The sequence below is a fragment of the Physeter macrocephalus genome, chromosome 18 (genome assembly GCF_002837175.3).
Source record: "Physeter macrocephalus isolate SW-GA chromosome 18, ASM283717v5, whole genome shotgun sequence".
Classification (NCBI taxonomy): Eukaryota; Metazoa; Chordata; class Mammalia; order Artiodactyla; family Physeteridae; genus Physeter; species Physeter macrocephalus.
This window is the reverse complement of record NC_041231.1, coordinates 2097155-2116324: the sequence shown is the minus strand read 5'-3', so window position 1 is coordinate 2116324 and position 19170 is coordinate 2097155. Positions and strand designations below refer to the sequence as shown.

At 49.4% G+C, this 19170-nt stretch overlaps 1 protein-coding gene across 6 annotated transcripts in view; it reads right to left on the bottom strand.

Annotated features, from left to right (window-relative positions):
• Positions 1-11059: 11059 nt before the first annotated feature.
• NADSYN1 (NAD synthetase 1) overlaps positions 11060-19170 on the bottom strand; it is a 43478-nt gene continuing 35367 nt past the window's right edge. For 2 of the 6 annotated variants that reach the window (XM_028479294.2, XM_007114776.3), the window contains exon 22: positions 11060-18191. In XM_028479294.2, coding sequence (XP_028335095.1) covers positions 18141-18191 — 51 coding nt within the window. In that variant the 3' untranslated portion in view covers positions 11060-18140. The remainder of the gene's footprint in view (positions 18192-19170) is intronic. The other 4 variants (XR_008615681.1, XR_008615683.1, XR_008615682.1 and 1 more) reach the window with 4 other exon arrangements.

The following is a 19170-nucleotide window of genomic DNA, read 5'->3' as shown; positions in this document are numbered from 1 at the left end:
GCACAGGCTCCGGACGCGCAGGCTTAGCGGCCATGGCTCACGGGCCCAGCCGCTCCGCGGCATGTGGGATCTTCCCGGACCGGGGCGCGAACCAGTGTCCCCTGCATCGGCAGGCAGACTCCCCACCACTGCGCCACCAGGGAAGCCCAAGACCCTCCTTTTATGAGCTGGCGTAGCCTCGTTTCTTGCCCTCGTTTGCTGCTCTCTGGGCTCTGGCCTCCTCTCTCGCTTTCTCTAGCTTCTGGCCTTTTCCCTGCACTGCCCTTTAACCAAAGCCCTCGTCCCCCTCTCCCTGCCCTTTCATTTACCGTCTCTTCCTGACCCTGTCGGGGTCAGCTTAGAAGTCACTGCCCCAAAGTGCCGGCTCTCTGTCTCTGCTCTGGGCCGTGTTGACGCGTGCATGTTGTAGTTTTCTGAGTGTATTCCAGCCGTCGGCTCGCTCCTCTGTCTCCTGGTAGAAAGCAAGCCTTTTGGAGGCAGGAACTGTGTCGCTTTGGCCATGGTCTCTTCCAAGTGCATCTCGCTGTACAAGGTACCCACTAAACGCAGGTCCTTGGTCTGCTTTTCCAAACACGGTAGTTACTTTCATGCAGGTGAGAACATTCAAGTTCAAGGAAATGAGGAGAATGTTTAAGTCCCATAATACAGGGAGAACCATCCTGGAGGTCCAGGACCGTCTGACCCAGAAGCCCAGCTTTGCCCACATGGCCAGGTCTGGCCCTTGATGGGGTTCTCGCCACCCCAGCTCTGCAGGTTACCCCTGCCAGTGCTTTCCTGCCAAGCCGGCTGAGCCGGGGTCACAAACCTGCAGGCAGCAATGGCCCCTGAGTCCATGCCAACGTGTTCCTGTCCAGGAGTCTGGTAACTGGAGACTTTGGAAAATTCAACACCTTAAAAGAATAAATCAGTCATGCTAAAACCTTCAGCTGATGATAGCTTGGCGGTAACAGTTAACCTGGCCAGATCTGTCTGTCCTCTGGGAGCCGGGAGGAAGCACGTGGGGGGTCTGTGTGGCTGTAAAAGACTGGCTGTTGGTGGCCTCAAATAGTAACAAGGTACAGGCTGGACCACAAGAAGCTACTAGTACCCAGGGGTTTTTGGTCTACAGAGGTGGCAATTTCACGTGGTTCGATCTGTTCACCAGCACAGCGCTGGGCACCTGGTGGCCTCAGGAGTGATCAAGAGGCCACCGTCCTCACAACAGACCCCAGCAGAGGCAGCCCAGGCTGGCCTGGCCAATTTCCTAATCACTGTCCTCACCCATGGCAGGGGCATGGGGCCTCCAAGATGTTCAACACAGGGAAAGAGGAGGCACGTGCTTCTCACAGCTCAGCACATCCTCTGCGGCCAGAGCAACCCCAGGGGGGAGGCGGAGGGCATGGGAAGGGGCTGCAAGCACCGGGCAAAGAGCGGTGAAGCCCTCGCCCTGGATGTTTGGAGCCCCTGGGAGGACATCCCAGACAAGGAAGGAAGGGGTGGCCCCAACTCATCTTCTAGGGGACTGGTTATTCTGCTTGAGGCTGACCCCTGGCTCTGGGGGGTGTCGGCTTAGAGTGAGGAGACATCCAGGGCTTGGTCCATGTCAGAGCAGACGTGTAGGGCTGTGGGGAGCAGAGCTGTAGGACCAGGAGACAGAGGATGCTCTGACGACTTGTGATGTTGGGCTGGGGCTGTTGCAGTCGGCGGGGTCTCCAGAATTCTCTTATATCCTCTGGAATGTTCCCCCTCGTCAGCGGCTCCTCTGTCTCTGGTATTTTACTGTATATTTCATGTTTAGGAAAAATTCAAGCGCCAGTAAGCACGTGGGAGAGGTAGACGGAGAATTGTGTGAACAGGTGTGGGGTGGGGTGAGGGTCCGTGCTGTGTGGGTTCTAAGTCCCACTCGGGGCCGGCTGTTTAGAGAAGGGTGTTAAGGGAAAGGCTTGAGAACCTCTGGCCAGAAAAACAGCCAGGCAGCAGTTCCTGATTTGGCCTCTAGGTGGCAGTAGACCAACTTCGAGAACAAGAACGAAACTAAGCCCAGATTCTGCAAGGGCCCCAGGGCCACACATGTGCCCCAGAAAGAGGCTTCCCACATGGAAGAAAGTTAGTGGAGGAGAGTGAAAGGGCTCACGGGTGCCTAAATGGAAGATAGCATTTCGTCTCCCCTTCTTCCCCACGTCTAGACACCTAGTACAGATGAGCATGCCTGCCATCTTGAAACCTTGTTCTCTTGTGATTTCCACGAGGCCATCCTGGTTTTCCTGCTGTGGAAGAGGCTACTCCTGATGCTTGTTTCCTTCATAAAGAATAAATAACATACCTAAGTGGGAACCCATGTCCACCTTGACCCAGAGTACACGATTTTTCCAGAATACCTCATGTGGAGGCCTTAGTCAAAAGCATGGTCACTGTGGCCTGTGAATCAATTCTGGTGCAAGGAAGGATGAGACAACAAAAAGGAAAGGGTGGATGGGAAGAGGATATGGCTGGGGAGAGGCCAAGGAGGTGTCCTGCACTGATGCTCTGTCCTGCATTAGAGACTCAGACGTGCCAGGGGTGCTTCAGGTGATTGCCGTTGAAGCCATTTGATCCTCCCAGTGGGCCTACACGTGCCTTCATTTCTCAGATGAGGATGCAGAGTCAGAGGTGTTAGGTGACCTGACCAAGGTGTAAGGTTTGAGGGACTTGGAGGCTGATCAAGAAGAACGATACGGCCATGAGCTGGCAGTGGTGCACAGTGAGCTTTACCAGGGTGCACTCTGCCAGGTTGCATTGGGGAAGTCCCCCCCAGCACAAGGCCTTCCAGAAGCTACAGCACAGGGGCGCCACCTGGAGGGCGATGAGAGCAGGGGAGCTGCTGGGGTAGAGGGGAATTGCAGAGGGCTTGTGGGTCCAGGTGACATCACTCAGCAGTACGGCAGGAGCCTCTGAGTCACAGAGCACCACAGGGAGCTGTGGCCTGAGGTCTTTCATAGCTGGATGTCTGTCTTATCTATGGCTCGGAGATGATGGGTGCAGTTTTGGATATACCGGCAGGTTCTAACTGGCTTAAAAGCTGCTTATTTGGGCTCTAAGGGAAGTAAGTCAGAAAGAGAAAGACAAATACCCTATGATATCACTTAATGTGGAATCTAAAATACGACACAAATGAACTTATCTATGAAGCAGAAACAGAATCACGGACATAGAGAACAGACTATTGGTTGCCAAGGGGGAGGGGGTTGGAGGAGGGCTGGGGTGGGAGGTTGGGGTGAGCAGATGTAAGCTTTTATATATAGAATGGATAAACAGCAAGGTCTTACCGTATAGCACAGAGAACTATATTCAATATCCTATGATAAACCAAAATGGAAAAGACTATTAAAATAAAGAATGTAAGTATAGGTATAACTGAATCACTTTGCTGTACAGCAGAAATTAACACACCATTGTAAATCAGGTGTACTTCAATAAAAAAAAACAAAACAATTGGTTGTGTAAAATTGAGTTTGGTGCTGCTGGGCTTGTAGCTAATGGGTCCTGGGCTGCAGTGAAGAAGTAAAGACGTGGGGCTAGTATACAGAGGGCATCTTCGACTTGCTTATGTAACACCAAGCTCGTCCAGCTGGTAGAGGGGAGGCCGGGGCTTGAGACCCTGTGCTCAGCAGCCACGGGGTATTGCCCCCCTCTCTGCCCAACTGGATATGACGTTCTTTTGGCCCAGGCACATGTGTGTCCCTGCTCCTCACATAGCAGTCTCCTCACTGCTGATTGGGATTCTATTACTGTACAGCAGAAATTAACACACCATTGTAAATCAGGTGTACTTCAATTAAAAAAAACAAAACAATTGGTTGTGTAAAATTGAGTTTGGTGCTGCTGGGCTTGTAGCTAATGGGTCCTGGGCTGCAGTGAAGAAGTAAAGACGTGGGGCTAGTATACAGAGGGCATCTTCGACTTGCTTATGTAACACCAAGCTCGTCCAGCTGGTAGAGGGGAGGCCGGGGCTTGAGACCCTGTGCTCAGCAGCCACGGGGTATTGCCCCCCTCTCTGCCCAACTGGATATGACGTTCTTTTGGCCCAGGCACATGTGTGTCCCTGCTCCTCACATAGCAGTCTCCTCACTGCTGATTGGGATTCTAGATTCCAGGTAGGAAATGGGGCTGGGACTTATGTGCAGGGAGGGTATGTCTGAAGTAACCCTCCCAAGACCTTGTCTTTTTTTTTTTTTTTTAAATTTTTATTTATTTATTTATTTATGGCTGCCTTGGGTCTTTGTTGCTGCACGCGGGCTTTCTCTAGTTGCAGCGAGCAGGGGCCACTCTTCGTTGCGGTGCACAGGCTTCTCGTTGAGGTGGCTTCTCTTGTTGCAGAGCACGGGCTCTAGGCGTGTGGGCTTCAGTAGTTGTGGCTCACGGGCTCTAGAGCACAGGCTCAGTAGTTGTGGCGCTCAGGCTTAGTTGTTCCACGGCATGGATTCCACCATTTTTAACCATCTAAAAGTTTTAAAACTTTGCATATGTAAATGCCTCAAATTCTTAACAGTCTCTGGTAGGGGAAATTAATATTTAGCCATCCATACAATTATTATAAACACTTTTATTCAGTATATTATATTTACAGTAAATGATGTGTGTTTAAGTTTATATGTCGTATAATTTGGTTTGTTTTAGTTTGTTAAAGATAAGAAAAAAACCAATGTTCACAAAAGTGTACAGTATAGTCCTTACACCTCTGAGATTATCAGGGTCAACAGGTAAGAACTAGTTGCATTTATTTTCACATGATTATAAAATCACTGCACTTTTATGGTCTGCAGGAATCACATGAAACACATGCTCAGCTGAATTTGGAGGGAAACATATCACTGAAGCTGCAAAGCATGGTTATTAAGACCTCTAGCCCTAGATTCAGACCACCTTGGGGCGACCCTGACTCTATACTTGCTTGACTGAGAAGCCTTAATCATCCTGTGCCTCTATTTTATCACCCCTAAAATAAGGATAAGAATTCCTTGGAGTTCATTGAACTTCTTGGTTATGTAAGTAAGTGTTTTTAATATATTTTAGAAGTTTTCAGTCATTATTTCTCTGAATATTTTTTCCTGCTCTTTTCTCTCTCTCCTCTCTGGTACTCCCATTATGCATATCCTGATGTGTTTAATGATGTCCCACATTCTTCTGAGACTCTTCATTTTTGTTCATTCTTTCCCCCATTTTTCTTTGGATAACATATTTGCTGTCAATCTGTCTTAAAGTTTGCCAAATCCTTCTTGTGACAGTTCGAATCTCTTGTCAGGTCCCTGTAGTGAATTTTTCATTTCAGTTATTGTATTTTCAACTCCAGAATTTCTATTTGGTTCTTTTTAAAAATCATTCTGTCTCTCTCTTTTTCTTTAATTTTTTTGAAGTATGGTTGATTTACAATGTTGTGTTAATGTCTACTATACAGCAAAGTGACTCAGTTATACATATATACTGTTTTTCATATTCTTTCCCATTATGGTTTATCACAGGATATTGAATAATAGTTTCCTGTGCTATACAATAAGACCTTGATGTTTATCCATCCTGTATATAATAGTTTCATTTCTATTCCTTTATTGATTTTTCTCTATTTGATGAGACACTCTCATCACACCTTTCTTTCCTTCTGTAGGCATGGTTTCTATTAGTTTTTTGAATATATTTATAGTGGTTACTTTGAAGGCTTTGCCTGTTAAATTCAACCTCTGGGCAATCTGACAGGCAGTTTCTGTTGCCTGATTTTCTCTTCCCCCAATGTATGGATTATACTTTCACATTTCTTTTGCATGTCTTATAATTTTTTTGTTGTTCAAAACTGGTCATTTTAGTTAAATATTGTAGAAACTTGGGTACTGTTTCCCCTCCTATGTAGTTGTGAGAATCTGCTTACTTTGCCTAAAATTTCCTCATTTCTTTGTAAACATTGACGATATCTCTGTTCCCACTCTGCTAACCACACCACTTACTTTAACTGCTTACTTGACTTGTAGAGTCGACATTGATGAATATCAGCTGGAGGCAAGTCAGTAGGAGAATTCTGGTGCCCCCCACTTTCTAATGATAGTGTAACTCATTAGCTTAAAGATTTAGCTGCAACATGAAAACTGAGTTAAAATACTCTCTTCACGTATAGTTTTAAAAATCTACAGATATTTCTGAACTTCTAGAATTTGTCTGGTAGCAACAGCAGCTAATTATTGAAGAAGGTCTCTTATATGAATGCTTGGCAACAAATAAAAGTGCTGAAATGTTCAAAATGTTGAATAATTTTTAAAATATAGTTTCATGGTTTCTTTTGGAACAACTTTGTTGAGATTTTCACTGATGGATGCAAAAGCAATGGTGGTAAAACAGCTGGTGCCTTAGCTCAAATCAAGGCGGTGGTAACAAGTATAATAGTACTATTGTATTCTTTCCCATCATCATGGCCTCACAGCAATTTTTGAAAAAACCACTTTCACCCAGGAATGTCCTTGATCTTTGATGAAACAGTAAAAACTCTTAATTTTATGAAATATAGACCCTTGAGTACATGATTTTTTAATATTTTATGTGACTAAATAGGAAATATATATATATAATCTAAATATATAATAAATTTATAAATATATATTATAAATATATGTCACTTTTGCCATATATCAATGTATGATGGTTTTCTCAGGCTATACCACTGCAATTGTTTGAGATGAGAACTAAACTAGCTGCTTTATTCTGTTGATCACCATTTTTACTTGAAAGAATGCTTGATTGACCAACTGTGGTTATTCAGACTAGAAGATCTGGAAGAAATTTTCTCAAAATGAACAAAGTGAGCTAGTCATTTCAAGGAAAACAACTGGAAGTTTTTATTGCCAATGATACCATTTGGGCTTTCAAGAAAAAATTAGAATCCTGAAAAACATATATCTGTTACATTGAGTGTAATGGCTTCCCCCAAATTAAAGAGTTTTCTGATGAGATTCATGGTAATATTAAAAATGTAATAGATAGATAGATAGATAGTCAGGGTATATAATTAAATATGTCCACATTTGAAAGATCTGCATAACTCAGTGAACCAATATTTTCCAAATGACTAATACTTGATGTTACAAAATCACACATGTGTAAAAGATTCAATCAAAGTGCAATTTAGATCAATGGATTTTAACATAACAGAGTATGAAAAGTTTATTGATATGGTTTCAGATTCCACATTACAGCTAACCTTGAAGAAACTACCACTTGTTAAGTTTGGGCAGAATTTCAAGGAAGCGTATTTCGAAATTCACAGAAGGGTTCTGAAATGGCTATCAAACTCCTCTTACGTTTTCCTACAACATATCTATGTGGGGTCATATTTTCTTCATATACTTCAACCAAAATAACATTATGCAACAGATTAAATGCAGAAGCACTTAAGACTCATTAAGAAGCATTTAAGCATATGAGACTCCTACTGTCTTCCCATGAAAAGATTTCCATAACATGTAAAACAATGCCACTCTTCTCACTGAGATTTTTTTATTTTAAAAAAATCTATATTTATTTCTCATTAAAAATATACTACTCATGGTAAAATGACATGGCCTTATTATTTTTATTTTAAAATGACTTTATAAAATAAATTAATTTTTCAGTTTTATTTTAAGATGGTAGACATCAACAGATATAAATGACGTAAACAAATGCTCTTTGGGGTCTTAAGATCAAAATGTTTGAGAACCACTGTTCCAGAGTTTTAGAAGATTTGGAAAGGAAGGGACATGGGTGCCTTTTTCATTTACTGTATCCAGTTGAGGGAGAGGCTTGAGCTGGTTGACACAAGGACCCCAAGCAGTGGAAATGAAACTGTATTTTGGGCAGACACGATCAACGTACTTGCCTATGACCAGCAGGAAACATGCATTCATTTCTCTTTTCTCATTGGGTTTCTCTAATTATTGATCCTGGAAGGCATGAGCCTGAAAAGACCACACCAGTTCCTCATCACTGGAAAAGTATCTCATGCAACTGAAAGTAAAACTAAACACAGTGGGGAAAAAAATCCTTCTGGTGGGGATTTGGAAGGTGTGATAAACGATTTCTGGATCTGTTTATCCCTGGGAAGCTTAGGAGCCTGAGCTGGACCATGGTGACTCCACAACAGAGGGTGTAATTTGAGACTTTCTGTTTTTAAAAAATAAATTTATTTATTTATTTATTTTTGGCCGCGTTGGATCTTCGTTGCTGTGCACGGGCTTTCTCTAGTTGAGGCGAGCGGGGGCTACTTTTCGTTGTGGTGAGCCGGCTTCTCATTGCGGTGACTTCTCTTGTTGCGGAGCGTGGGCTCTAGGCACGCGGGCTCGGCAGTCGTGGCTCGCGGGCTCTAGAGCACAGGCTCAGTAGTTATGGCACATGGGCTCAGTTGCTCCGCGGCATGTGGGATCTTCCCAGACCAGGGCTCGAACCCGTGTCCCATGTATTGGCAGGCTGATTCTTAACAACTGCGCCACCAGGGAAGTCCCTGATTTGAGACTTTCATCATTTATTTCTGACCTTCTCCAGAGGGCTTGGCCAGAACTATCCTGTCTCTCCATCCTCATCATTCTGCTGTCTCTCCCCAAGGGCTGGAGGTCATCCTGTCCACAATTAGACGTTTCGTTGTGGTGCGCGGGCTTCTCATTGCGGTGACTTCTCTTGTTGTGGAGCGTGGGCTCTAGGCACGCGGGCTCGGCAGTCGTGGCTCGCGGGCTCTAGAGCACAGGCTCAGTAGTTGTGGCACATGGGCTCAGTTGCTCCGCGGCATGTGGGATCTTCCCAGACCAGGGCTCGAACCCGTGTCCCATGTATTGGCAGGCTGATTCTTAACAACTGCGCCGCCAGGGAAGTCCCTGATTTGGGACTTTCATCATTTATTTCTGACCTTCTCCAGAGGGCTTGGCCAGAGCTATCCTGTCTCTCCATCCTTATCATTCTGCTGTCTCTCCCCAAGGGCTGGAGGTCATCCTGTCCACAATTAGACGTGATTTCTGGAAAGAACATGGCTCAGGTCTTGAGGTGGAATATATTCAGCTGTTCCCACCCAACCCCACTGATGCCCCCCTGGAAGCGCTGATCTAGAAGCAGGAGTGATTGGTGTCTAGGACGTCTGTGTGGTGGGTGAATGCAGGGGAGACATGAGATGTTGAGACTTTGAAAGAGATGAAAGGACAGAGCATCTGGGAAGGTCAGGATGTGAGCTGAGGAGGAAGATCCCAAACAGGATGGCCCTGAAGGGACATTCTACCTTAGCCACCAAAATATACCAGATAGTTCAAAGTCTCAAACATCACCGAGATGATGGATGCCAGGTGTTACAGGTTTGTTCTAGTGCACTGCAAATGTGCAGTTGAGGCTTGTTTCAGAGAAAAAGTCACAGGAAGAGAGTGATTCTGAGAACATCGAGGCAGAAGCCGAATGTGAGGATGAGGCAACACAGGAGGAAATGCAGGGGACACAAACGTGATCTTGAGATATTCTCCTGAGATGACGCTTGGACTCCGATTGGCCAGTGACCCCACATAGGAAATAACAAGGGACCCTGAACCAGCTTGATAACACTCAGAGCTCCACTCTCCTCAGGAGCTCCTGAGGGTGACTCGGTGGTCCAAGGACAGAGAGGATTTCTCCATGATCAGACATCTAGAGAAGGTCCTTCCTACCCTCGCAGACCACTTCCTGGACTGGACCAGCATCAAAGGTAAGACGGAGCTGTCCACCTCCTACTCCTTTACTGCATTTCCCCCAGGGCATTAAGATTGTGTCTGGTCTGGAGCCCAGAGCATCTGTGGCTTCTCAGGTCCCTCTTGCCTACTGTTTCCACCACGTCTTCCTCGACCCGCCATTGCTTTGTAGTTCATCCAACCTCTGTCTCCCTGCCCACGGGGCATCAGTCTGATGTCTCGATGGGGAATATCTATGCCTAGGTCATGCCTTTCTGGAAAATTCTCCAGTGGGATTTCCCCCCATTTTAGCCACCTCTTGTTTGCTCTCTTCCCTGCCTACCCTACCCTACCCCAGCATTCTCATCCAATTACTTTATGGAGGGACTTATGCCATTTTTGCCTTAGGACTACACGGTGCGGAGAGACAAATACCTTAAACTAGGAAAGTCTGCGGTGGAACAGCTACCGAAGCCCGCAGTCACAGGGCTCCTTATAGAAGCAGCCTAGGACCAAGGGCGAGCCTACCATAGCAAAGATAGCCTGGGTGTCCTGACCATCCTTCAGATCAAAGCAGCTAACCAGCCCCAGGGAGCAGGTTCCTCCTGAAGGCAGTGCCCCAGGATATTTTGGTGAGCAAACTAAAAGTTATTCTTGATGACTTCAATCTCATAGTGGTCTCTCCTCCATTTCGTTAGAATATTGTTACTAGTGCATTATGGATCTACAATCTAAAACCCTCTAAAGTATGCTAGATCCTTCATGCTACTAATGTATTTCATTAATTGAAACTTCTGAGGACTTGCTACTGTACTACTGATCGACCTCTGCTTCTGTTACTTTTTATTTTGACCATGCCACACAGCGTGTGGGATCTTAGTTCCCCGACCAGGGATGGAACCTGCATCCCTGCATTGGAAGCACAGAGTCTTAACCACTGGACCACCAGGGAAGTCCCCCCCGCCCTGCTACTTCTGAGTCTTGCTCTTAGCTCCTCGGACAACACTCTCTGTTGTTTTCTTCCTCTGTACCCTCTCCTTTTCTGTGTGCTTCTGATGGTCCTTCTTCATCTACACATTGGATGGAAATAGATGGTACATCTTCCCCAGCCTGCCCCTTTCCTCCCTGCAATGTCCTCCTCTTCCGTGTGGCTTCAGCTATCACTTACGTCAATGATGTTTGCTAAATCCACACCTCCAGACCACAGCTCTCTTCCCAAATTCCGACTGTCTGGACAAGTTCACCTGGGTGTTCCACAAACAACCCCAAATCAACGTAAGTTAAAATGAATTACTTATCTTTTACACACTTCCTTCCTCGAAATGTGCTTTAAAAAACTAAAAAAAGATTTTTTAAAATTTCTTTTATTGAAGTATCATTGATTTACAATGTGTTAGTTTCTGGTATACAGCAAAGTGATTCAGTTATACATATGTATATATATTCTTTTTCAGATTCTTTTCCATTATAGGTTATTACAAGATTAATAACCTATAATTATTAATCTTGGATAATTAGTTCCCTGGGTATAGTTCCCTATGCTATACAGTAGGTCCTTGTTGTTCATCTATTTTATATACAGTAGCGTGCATCTACTATATAGAGTACACAGACCGAGTACATCACACAAAGGCACTCATTAATCAGTGGGAGGCGCAGGAATCCAACCCAAACAGCCTGACCCCAGAGTGCCCCTGAGGCCCTGCAGTGATTCCACATTTCATATCTAGGGCACTGGGTTTTGTGCGGCAATGTACTTTGTAGGAATAAGGAAGCGCAGTGGAGAGCACACGTTTGGGGGGTGGTGTCATACGTGGTGTTATTAGTCGGCAGTTTGATGAGCAAGTCAGGGCTGAAGAGAGACGGAGGCCGAAGAGGTGTGTTTGGGAACCGAGTGGTGCACAGAACGCCATGTGAATGGGTGAGATCAGATTCAAGGGCGTCGTTTAACTACAACAGAACAGAATGCCGAGAAACGTGACCTGGAAAACGTCAGCATCCGGGGGATGAGAAAAGGAGAAGAGCTGAATTGGTCTGAGTAAAAGACAAGGGGAAGCTGGAAACAAGGGATGAGAAAGGGAAGAAGTGTGAAACCCAAAGGGCAGAAAGGACCTCACGGAACCTGAGCCCAACCACGGAACGGGCGACCTTATGTAACAGTTTCCTCCGGCTGCTGTAGCAAATCACCACAAATTTATGACCTTACAGTTATGGAGGTTCAAAACCCAAGATGGGTCTCACTGGGCTAAAATCAAGGTGCGGACAGGGCTACATTCCTTCCCAGGGCTTCAAGGGAGAAGCTGTTCCCTGGTCATTTTTCAACTTCTGGAGGGGCCTGCATCCTTGGACGGTGGCCTCTACTGTGCTCTTCAAAGCCAACCATCACATCACCCCTCCCCTGCTTCCCTCTTCACATCTCCTTCTCTGACTCTCCTCCTCTGCCTTTTTATAAGGACCCTTGTGATTACATGTGGGGCCCACCTGAGTGACCCAGGATAATCTGCCTATTTTAAGTTCAGCTGGTTATAGCAGCCTTAATTCCATGTGCCACCTTCATCCCCTCTCTCCTATCTCAATCGTCATAGACTCTGGGGATTAGGACACGGGTGTCTTTGAGAGGAGCCATCCTTCTGTCCCACAGCCACTGAGACATTAGAACCCACAGCCCTAGGAGCCCACAGAGCACCTTCAGGCGGCTGACCCGCTTTTCTGAGTCATGAGCACAGGATGGTATTGAAGCAGATGGAGTAGATGAGATATCCTAGGGACTCAGGCACAGCTCGCCCTACAGATATCAGTGCATCTGGGCTGCCACCTGGACCTAAGTAAGGAGGAAGACCAGATGCCTCCACCCCCCTTTACATCATCCATGTCCTCTCCCCTGTATCCCAAACTGCTCTTCAGGTCCTAACCATACTAAGAGGTCTACCCTGAGTGGACAAGCTCCCCCAAGACTCTGGTCCTTCTTCAAGTGGTTTCTCCGCATTGGGTATCATCTTTCTTGGTAACGTCTACCATGTCTTCAAGGGTCAACTCCCCCGAGTACTAGAGCTCCAGTCGCACCGTCCTGTAAGTGGTTGTTCCCCTGGGTTCCTTGGGGGCAGAAACCAGGTCTCCCCAACTTCCCCCACCCTGTGCTCTGCTCAGCTCCTAAGCTGGAGGGGACATCCAGCAAATCAGCGTGTTGAGTACAGAGATGAATGAACGAGCTGTACTGATGCCCAAGGGGCCCAGCTCATGAGGATGAAGCTGAGCTCTTATCTCATCCTCTAGGGAGAGGCAAGAACCACAGTAAGGACCTGTACTTGGTTCATCTGTGGCCGGGCTTGGGGGTGGGAAGTAGAAGGAAGGGGAAGAGAAAGAGACAAACTGAGGGAAGAAGGGGGGCAAGGAGAGAAGGAGGAGGAGAGCGAAGAGAAGAGAGAGACAGGGAGAGTGGGGAGGAACAAGAGCCCACCTTACTTGCCTGAGGTTCTGTATTTCCATCTCTGACTGCCCCCACCCACCCCAGGAGTGCCAGGAATCACAGATCAGAGGAACCCAGCAGAGTCCTGCTGAGCTCGGATCTCCTCACCATGGACCAGTACTGCAAGACACGCAATCATTCCAGCACTGATGCCACAGCGCTGGCTCCAAGGTCAGAGAACACTGACCACATGATCTTCTGGTCCATCACTGTGGTTGTGGCCCTTTGTGGGTTGGTGGGAAATGGAATAGTAATCTGGTTTGTCCATCTGTCCGCCAAGAAAAATGCCTTCTTCACCTACAGCCTCAATCTGGCCGTTGAGGATTCCATGAACCTTTGTTTCCAGACTGTATTCTCTGTCCGCCAAATCCTGAAGCTTTTCCTTCGGTATCCCTTTCACCTGCATGACACCTTCATGGTCCTGAGGCTCTTCTTCTACTTCACTGGCCTGGGCATCATGACCGCCATCAGCTTCCAGCGCTGTCTGTCCTCCTTCTTCCCTATTTGGTTCCGGTGACATTGCCCCAAGCGCCTGTCAGGCAACGTGAGCGCCCTGCTCTGGATTCCGATCTTTTTGGTTAATGTACTGAGAGGTCATGCCTGTGGTCAGTTATTCATCCCAAGGACAAAGTTCTGTCCCGCACTTATGACCGCCACCACCACGTGGGTCTTCCTCCCGTTCTCCATCCTGGGCGTGTCCGGCCTGCTGTTGCCCCTCCGAGCCCAGGCGAGTGCCCAGCAACACCGGCCCCCAAAGCTCTCCCTGGTCCTCTGCTCTCGGCCCTGCGCTTCTTTCTCTTTGGCCTGCCGCTCTGCATCATCAGGTTGCTCGTGGCTGACAGGAAAAATCACACTCTCAGCGACGTCTGCATCCTCCTTTCCTGCATCAACAGCACGGCTAACCCTGCTATTTACTTTTTCACTGGGGGCCTTCAGAGACAGCGGCTAAGGGGGCCCCTCAAGGGGGTCCTCCGAAGAGCCCTGGGTGAGGAAACAGAGGATGGTGAGGATGGGAAGGTGCCCCTGACTGGCAAGGTGGAGAGGGTGGACCTCGGAAGGATGGGGGCCTCCCAGTGGATCCGTGTCCCTGGGGCATGGTCCGTACCATCTCCTGGTGGTAGCTATGCCGCCTCGCTGCCAGCGGGACAGAGCTCCCCAAGTCAGCACCCCCAGATAGTTCCCTTCCCAGCCTCCTCTTTGTGAAAAACGAGAATAGCCAGAAGCAGAATTGTGTGTGTGTGTGTGTATGTGAAACCAAATGCACACATTTGAGCCTTTGAAACCTGTTAAATTATCCTTCAGAAAGTCTGTGAAGTCTCACTCACTAACCTTAGAAAGTCGATTTTAACCTCCGACTTACTGTCAAAATTCTGCTCGGTTTCAGTCTTGGATAACAAACGCTGCTAAATTCCTTTCGGATGTAGACTGGTCCTTGGAAATGACGCACCCTTGTCCTTCGCCCATTCTTCCGGCATGTTCCAGGGTCTGAATACGGTGTTTTATTTTTTTTCTTCCTTGACTTTTAATGGAATGACCTCGTGGGATGTACTAGCTCTCTCAAAAACTCTCTCCTTTTGTCTTTAGAATTCCAGCGAAATAAAGATTTGTTGACCAGTGCTGTCTGGGGTGGGCAACGTCCAGTTGGGTGCGGGTCTGGCTGCGTCAGTAGCTCATGCTGCGGTGACACTCACGTCTCCGTGCGGTCCCCCAGGCTGCTTTGATTGTTGAGTGAAATGTTTCAGCCAAAGCTTGTACGACCGTCCAGCCGAGAAGAAGGTACTGGTGAGTGTCTGCTCTCAGGAGCGACCCCAGGAGATTCCGAGTTAGCTCTGGGTTTGACATGAGGCTTCACCGCCCGCTCCAGGAGCTGGGGTGGGCGGGCTTGTCTACGTTTGGGTCTCAGAAAAGAGCCAGGACCCCACACGACGAGCTGGGGCTGCAGACAGGAACCCATAGCTCCTCATTAGCCAAGCTCTGGTGACTATCTTTTAACTGGGGGGGACCCTACGCTATACCTGGATGACCGGCCACCAGGGTCCCGGGGTCCCTGAGTGCAGGAGGCTCTTGCAGGACGATGTTCAGGACCCGCCGCTGACCCCACGACTGGCCTTCCTCAGTACCCACGCTCCCTCCATCTCCCTTCCCTGGAGCAGAAACCCTCCACCCCACTCCCAGCACGCGTGGTGCAGGAGCCGCGGCCTCAGGAGGGTGTGCGTGGCTGGGGAGGGGGGCGGCAGACAGGAGGATGTCTCCTCCCCAGGGTGTCAGCAAGGTGCACGTCCCCCCCGGGGGACACCCGTGGGGTGCCGACACCTGCACCGAGGGGCCTGGCCGTCACCCTGGGTGACAGCCAGCCCAGAAGGTGACGGCACTGTGTGAGCTGTCACCCCTCGGCTGCAGAACCCACGGCCACGTCCTCTTGAGCTCATCCGTGCCACCACCCACGAGGGCCAAACGCTGGGATGAGACCCACAGGGTCAGGGAGGGCTGCCCGCACGGGATGCACCCATCCACTCACCGGCCGTCCTCAAAACTGTCCTCAAGTTAGGGAAATACTCATCAGCGTACCTGGGCCACATCGGCTCGAAAAATAGCTTTTACTGCTGTTTTGTTTTCTTTCCAGGTTCTCCCGAAGGTGAAGGACTGAATTCTCCTTGAAGCGTAAACTTTTCCTTTGGTTTAGGAGAAACACCTTCACGGGGGTCTTAATACGTACGTGCCGGCTGTTGTAACAAAATACCGATGCCACAGACCTGGTGACACATAAACAAAAGAGCACTGCTCACAGCCCTGGAGGCTGGAAGTCAAGACCAGCTGTGGGCAGGGTCGGGGGAGGGGCCTCTTCTGGGTTGGGTCAGAGACTTCTCGCTTGGTCCTCACGTGGCACAGGGGCCAGGGGCTGCCTGGGGCCTCTATTACAAGGACAGCGATCCCATTCGTGGGGCTCCACCCCCAGGCCCTCATGACCTCCCAGAGGCCACACCCCCTGACACCATCGCATGGGGGGCTTAGGATTTCCCATATGAATTTGCGGGGGGATGCAAACATTCGGACCGTAGCACTGGGATTTGGGTCCACAAGGCCAAGACTCTCTTCTGGAAGAGGAGTCGGAGACGGTAAGCAGGACGTACGTGGCTTCGCATCGTGGTGTAAAAGGTTGTCTTTATGTCGAGTGACTTTACATCACAGAAAAGTGGCCCTCGGTGGGGTGAGGGAGAAGGGGTTATTCTGTCCCCGAGCCTGCGGGAGGGGTTCTGGATTCCGGGGGTGGGAGATACAAAGATGGCGGCAGCCTTCGGGGAAAGAGGGCAGTGCGCCCTTGTTCCCTTCCCTCGGCCCAAGCCTGGAGTCTTATTAATACGTCCCTGGGTGTTGCTGTCACTGTGGGAAGTTGAGGAAAGGTCTGTGCATGTGCTTTGCAGGCCCAGGGCCTGCAGTAGCATTGCCAGGAAACGTGGACTTAGATCCAAGGAGCCATCGTCCAGAGCCTGGGCCCGGGCCAGGGCCTGAGGGTGTGTGCAGTGGCCGTTCCTGTTTGGAGAACTCACCATCTATTTTTCCTAACTCTGAGAACACCCCGGGGTCCTCTTTGGAGGATCTCGGGGCAGAGTAGCTAACTGGTTCAGAAATGGGCATATGACCCGACTGAGCTAATCCAGGGCCTGTACTGAAGAAACCGGGAAGGCACATGTGCTAATCTCCTGCTGGATCTGAACTGGGGAGTCTGCAAGACTGGAGTGACAAGAGGAAGCCAGCACACAGAGACAGGGTCAGGTGAAGAGAGAAACAAGTTCCAATGACATGGCACAAACCCTGGGTCCAGCCAGGCCTGAAGCTGTCACTCCCCCGGACTGCTCAGCACGTCAATCAATAAGTTCCTTTCCTTGTTCACCAGGTTCTTTTCTTGGGTAAGGCTTTTGGTAACACTCACGCAGGAAGTCCAAGCTGATGCAGTTTGTAAATATTCCTGGGGGTTCTTAGGAATTCCTGGTGTTGCAGCAGAACGGGGGGGCCGAGCTGCGCTGCTCGGCCCCAGGGCTGGACCTTCCGCAAGGCCCGCAACCAGAGCCCAGCTCTCTCCTCTCGCCCACGCTGGCATCGTCCCACTTAACCTGGGTGCTGACCCGGGAGGGTGAGACCGAAATGGGAGGAGGAGGCTGGCAAGGACGGCAGGCAGCTGGCCCTCCGGGGGGGGTCTTTCCTTAGGGCAGCACATGGCGGGGGGGCAGGGATGGTGACCGCGCAGCCTGCCCCGAGAGCGTGTGAAGCCTTCCCTGGTGGCACAGGATGGAGGCCAATCTACATCGCTGCAGGTTTAGGTCCTCGGAATGACAATGACGGCGACCAGGCAACAGAAATCAGGGAAATGGGCCAGTTTATAGTGAGAAGAATCATACACAAGGACAGAGGAAGAAAAGGAGAACGGGCTGCTTTGCAAAACTGCAAAGACTGCAAGGGTGGGTGACGGGTGGGGACAGTCATTCTAGAACCACCCTCCACCCCCCAGGGCCTCCCCCATCCCCGCCTGGAAGATCCTCCTTCAGCTCAGGTGACACTCAGGAGATGTTGCACAAGGGCCAGAGGGGCTGGGGAAAGCGCTGGCTTCAAGAAGAGGGTTTATATATAGTAGTTTGTGTACGTCCATCCCAATACCTGCTGCACAGCACAGGGAACGCTACTCAGACTCTGCAATGCCCTATATGGGAAAAGAATCTAAAAGAGAGCGGATATATGTATACGTAGAGCTGATTCACTTTGCCGTACTGCAGAAACTAACAGAACATTGTAAATCAACTCTACGCCAATAAAAATTAATTTAAAAAAAAAAAAAGAAGGCTTAAAATCGCATCCTCTTGTATTTCAGCCTTTTTTAAAGAAACTAGACCGAAAAGATCCCTGTCCTTGAAATACGTCAGACGGGGCTTGTCGACACGCCGGCCACCCCCGCTCCCGTTCACCAGCAAGGCAGACGCAGCACACGCATCCTCGCGGGAGGGGAGCCCGCTGCGCAGGGCCCGGGCTCAGTCCACGCCGTCCAGGTCCTGACGCTGTCTTCTCTCCAGCTGCAGAACCTAGAAGACAAGATGCAGCGTCACCACGAGGACCTGAACGGCTAGGCCGTCACAACGCACCGATTCACCCAAAAGAGGGTCGCGGTCACGGGACTGAAAAAGCAGGTCCTCCGACAGCATCTTCAGTGATGAGATGTGGGTGGATCCAGAGTCCGAAGGATGTGCCTTGGCCCGGGCACGGGGGTCGCTGCTGGGCTAGAAGACTCCAGGTGAGATCCGTCTTTACCCACACGTGTTTTTCTCCATCTGAGGGTCTTTGCACACCCTCTGAACCCCAGGCCTGATGTTGAGGGCACCCACTCCTGAGTGCGTACTGGTGGAAGCGAGGCCCCACGGCTGGCTAATACTTGGCGGGGGGAGAAGGCTGTGCTGTGCACCACGGGGTGTTTTAGCGGCACCCCTGGACTCTGCCCACTAGACGCAGCAGCACAGACCCCTCCCCAGGTGTGATAACCAAAAATGCCTCCAGACGTTGCCTGACGACCCCTGGACGAGGGCCACGGCCACGGACGTGCAGTGTCGCTTGCGTCCCTTCTCAGTTTGCACATCTTCTCCTCATGGACGCTCCCCGCTCCCCAGCGGCTAGCTCCGGCCGCTGTGCTAGTCCGTCACTAAAGGGATATCGCCTATAAGCTTAAATGATACATAATGGCCCATCTCTGGCCCACCCCTGCCTCCCAGGTCATGAACATTAAGCTAAAATACCTTTGTTTAGCTCACAGGAAACATCCTGACCAGGCCCACCTATGAATGGCGGCAGGGAGGAAGAAAAAAACACATCCCCTCTGGAGCCAGGAAATGTTTGACTTTAGTCCCTCCCCTTTAAGTATAAAAGAAGCCTGGGGCTTCCCCGGTGGCGCAGCGGTGGAGAGTCCGCCTGCCGATGCGGGGGACGCGGGTTCGCGCCCCGGTCCGGGAAGATCCCACGTGCCGCGGAGCGGCTGGGCCCGTGAGCCGTGGCCGCCGAGCCTGCGCGTCC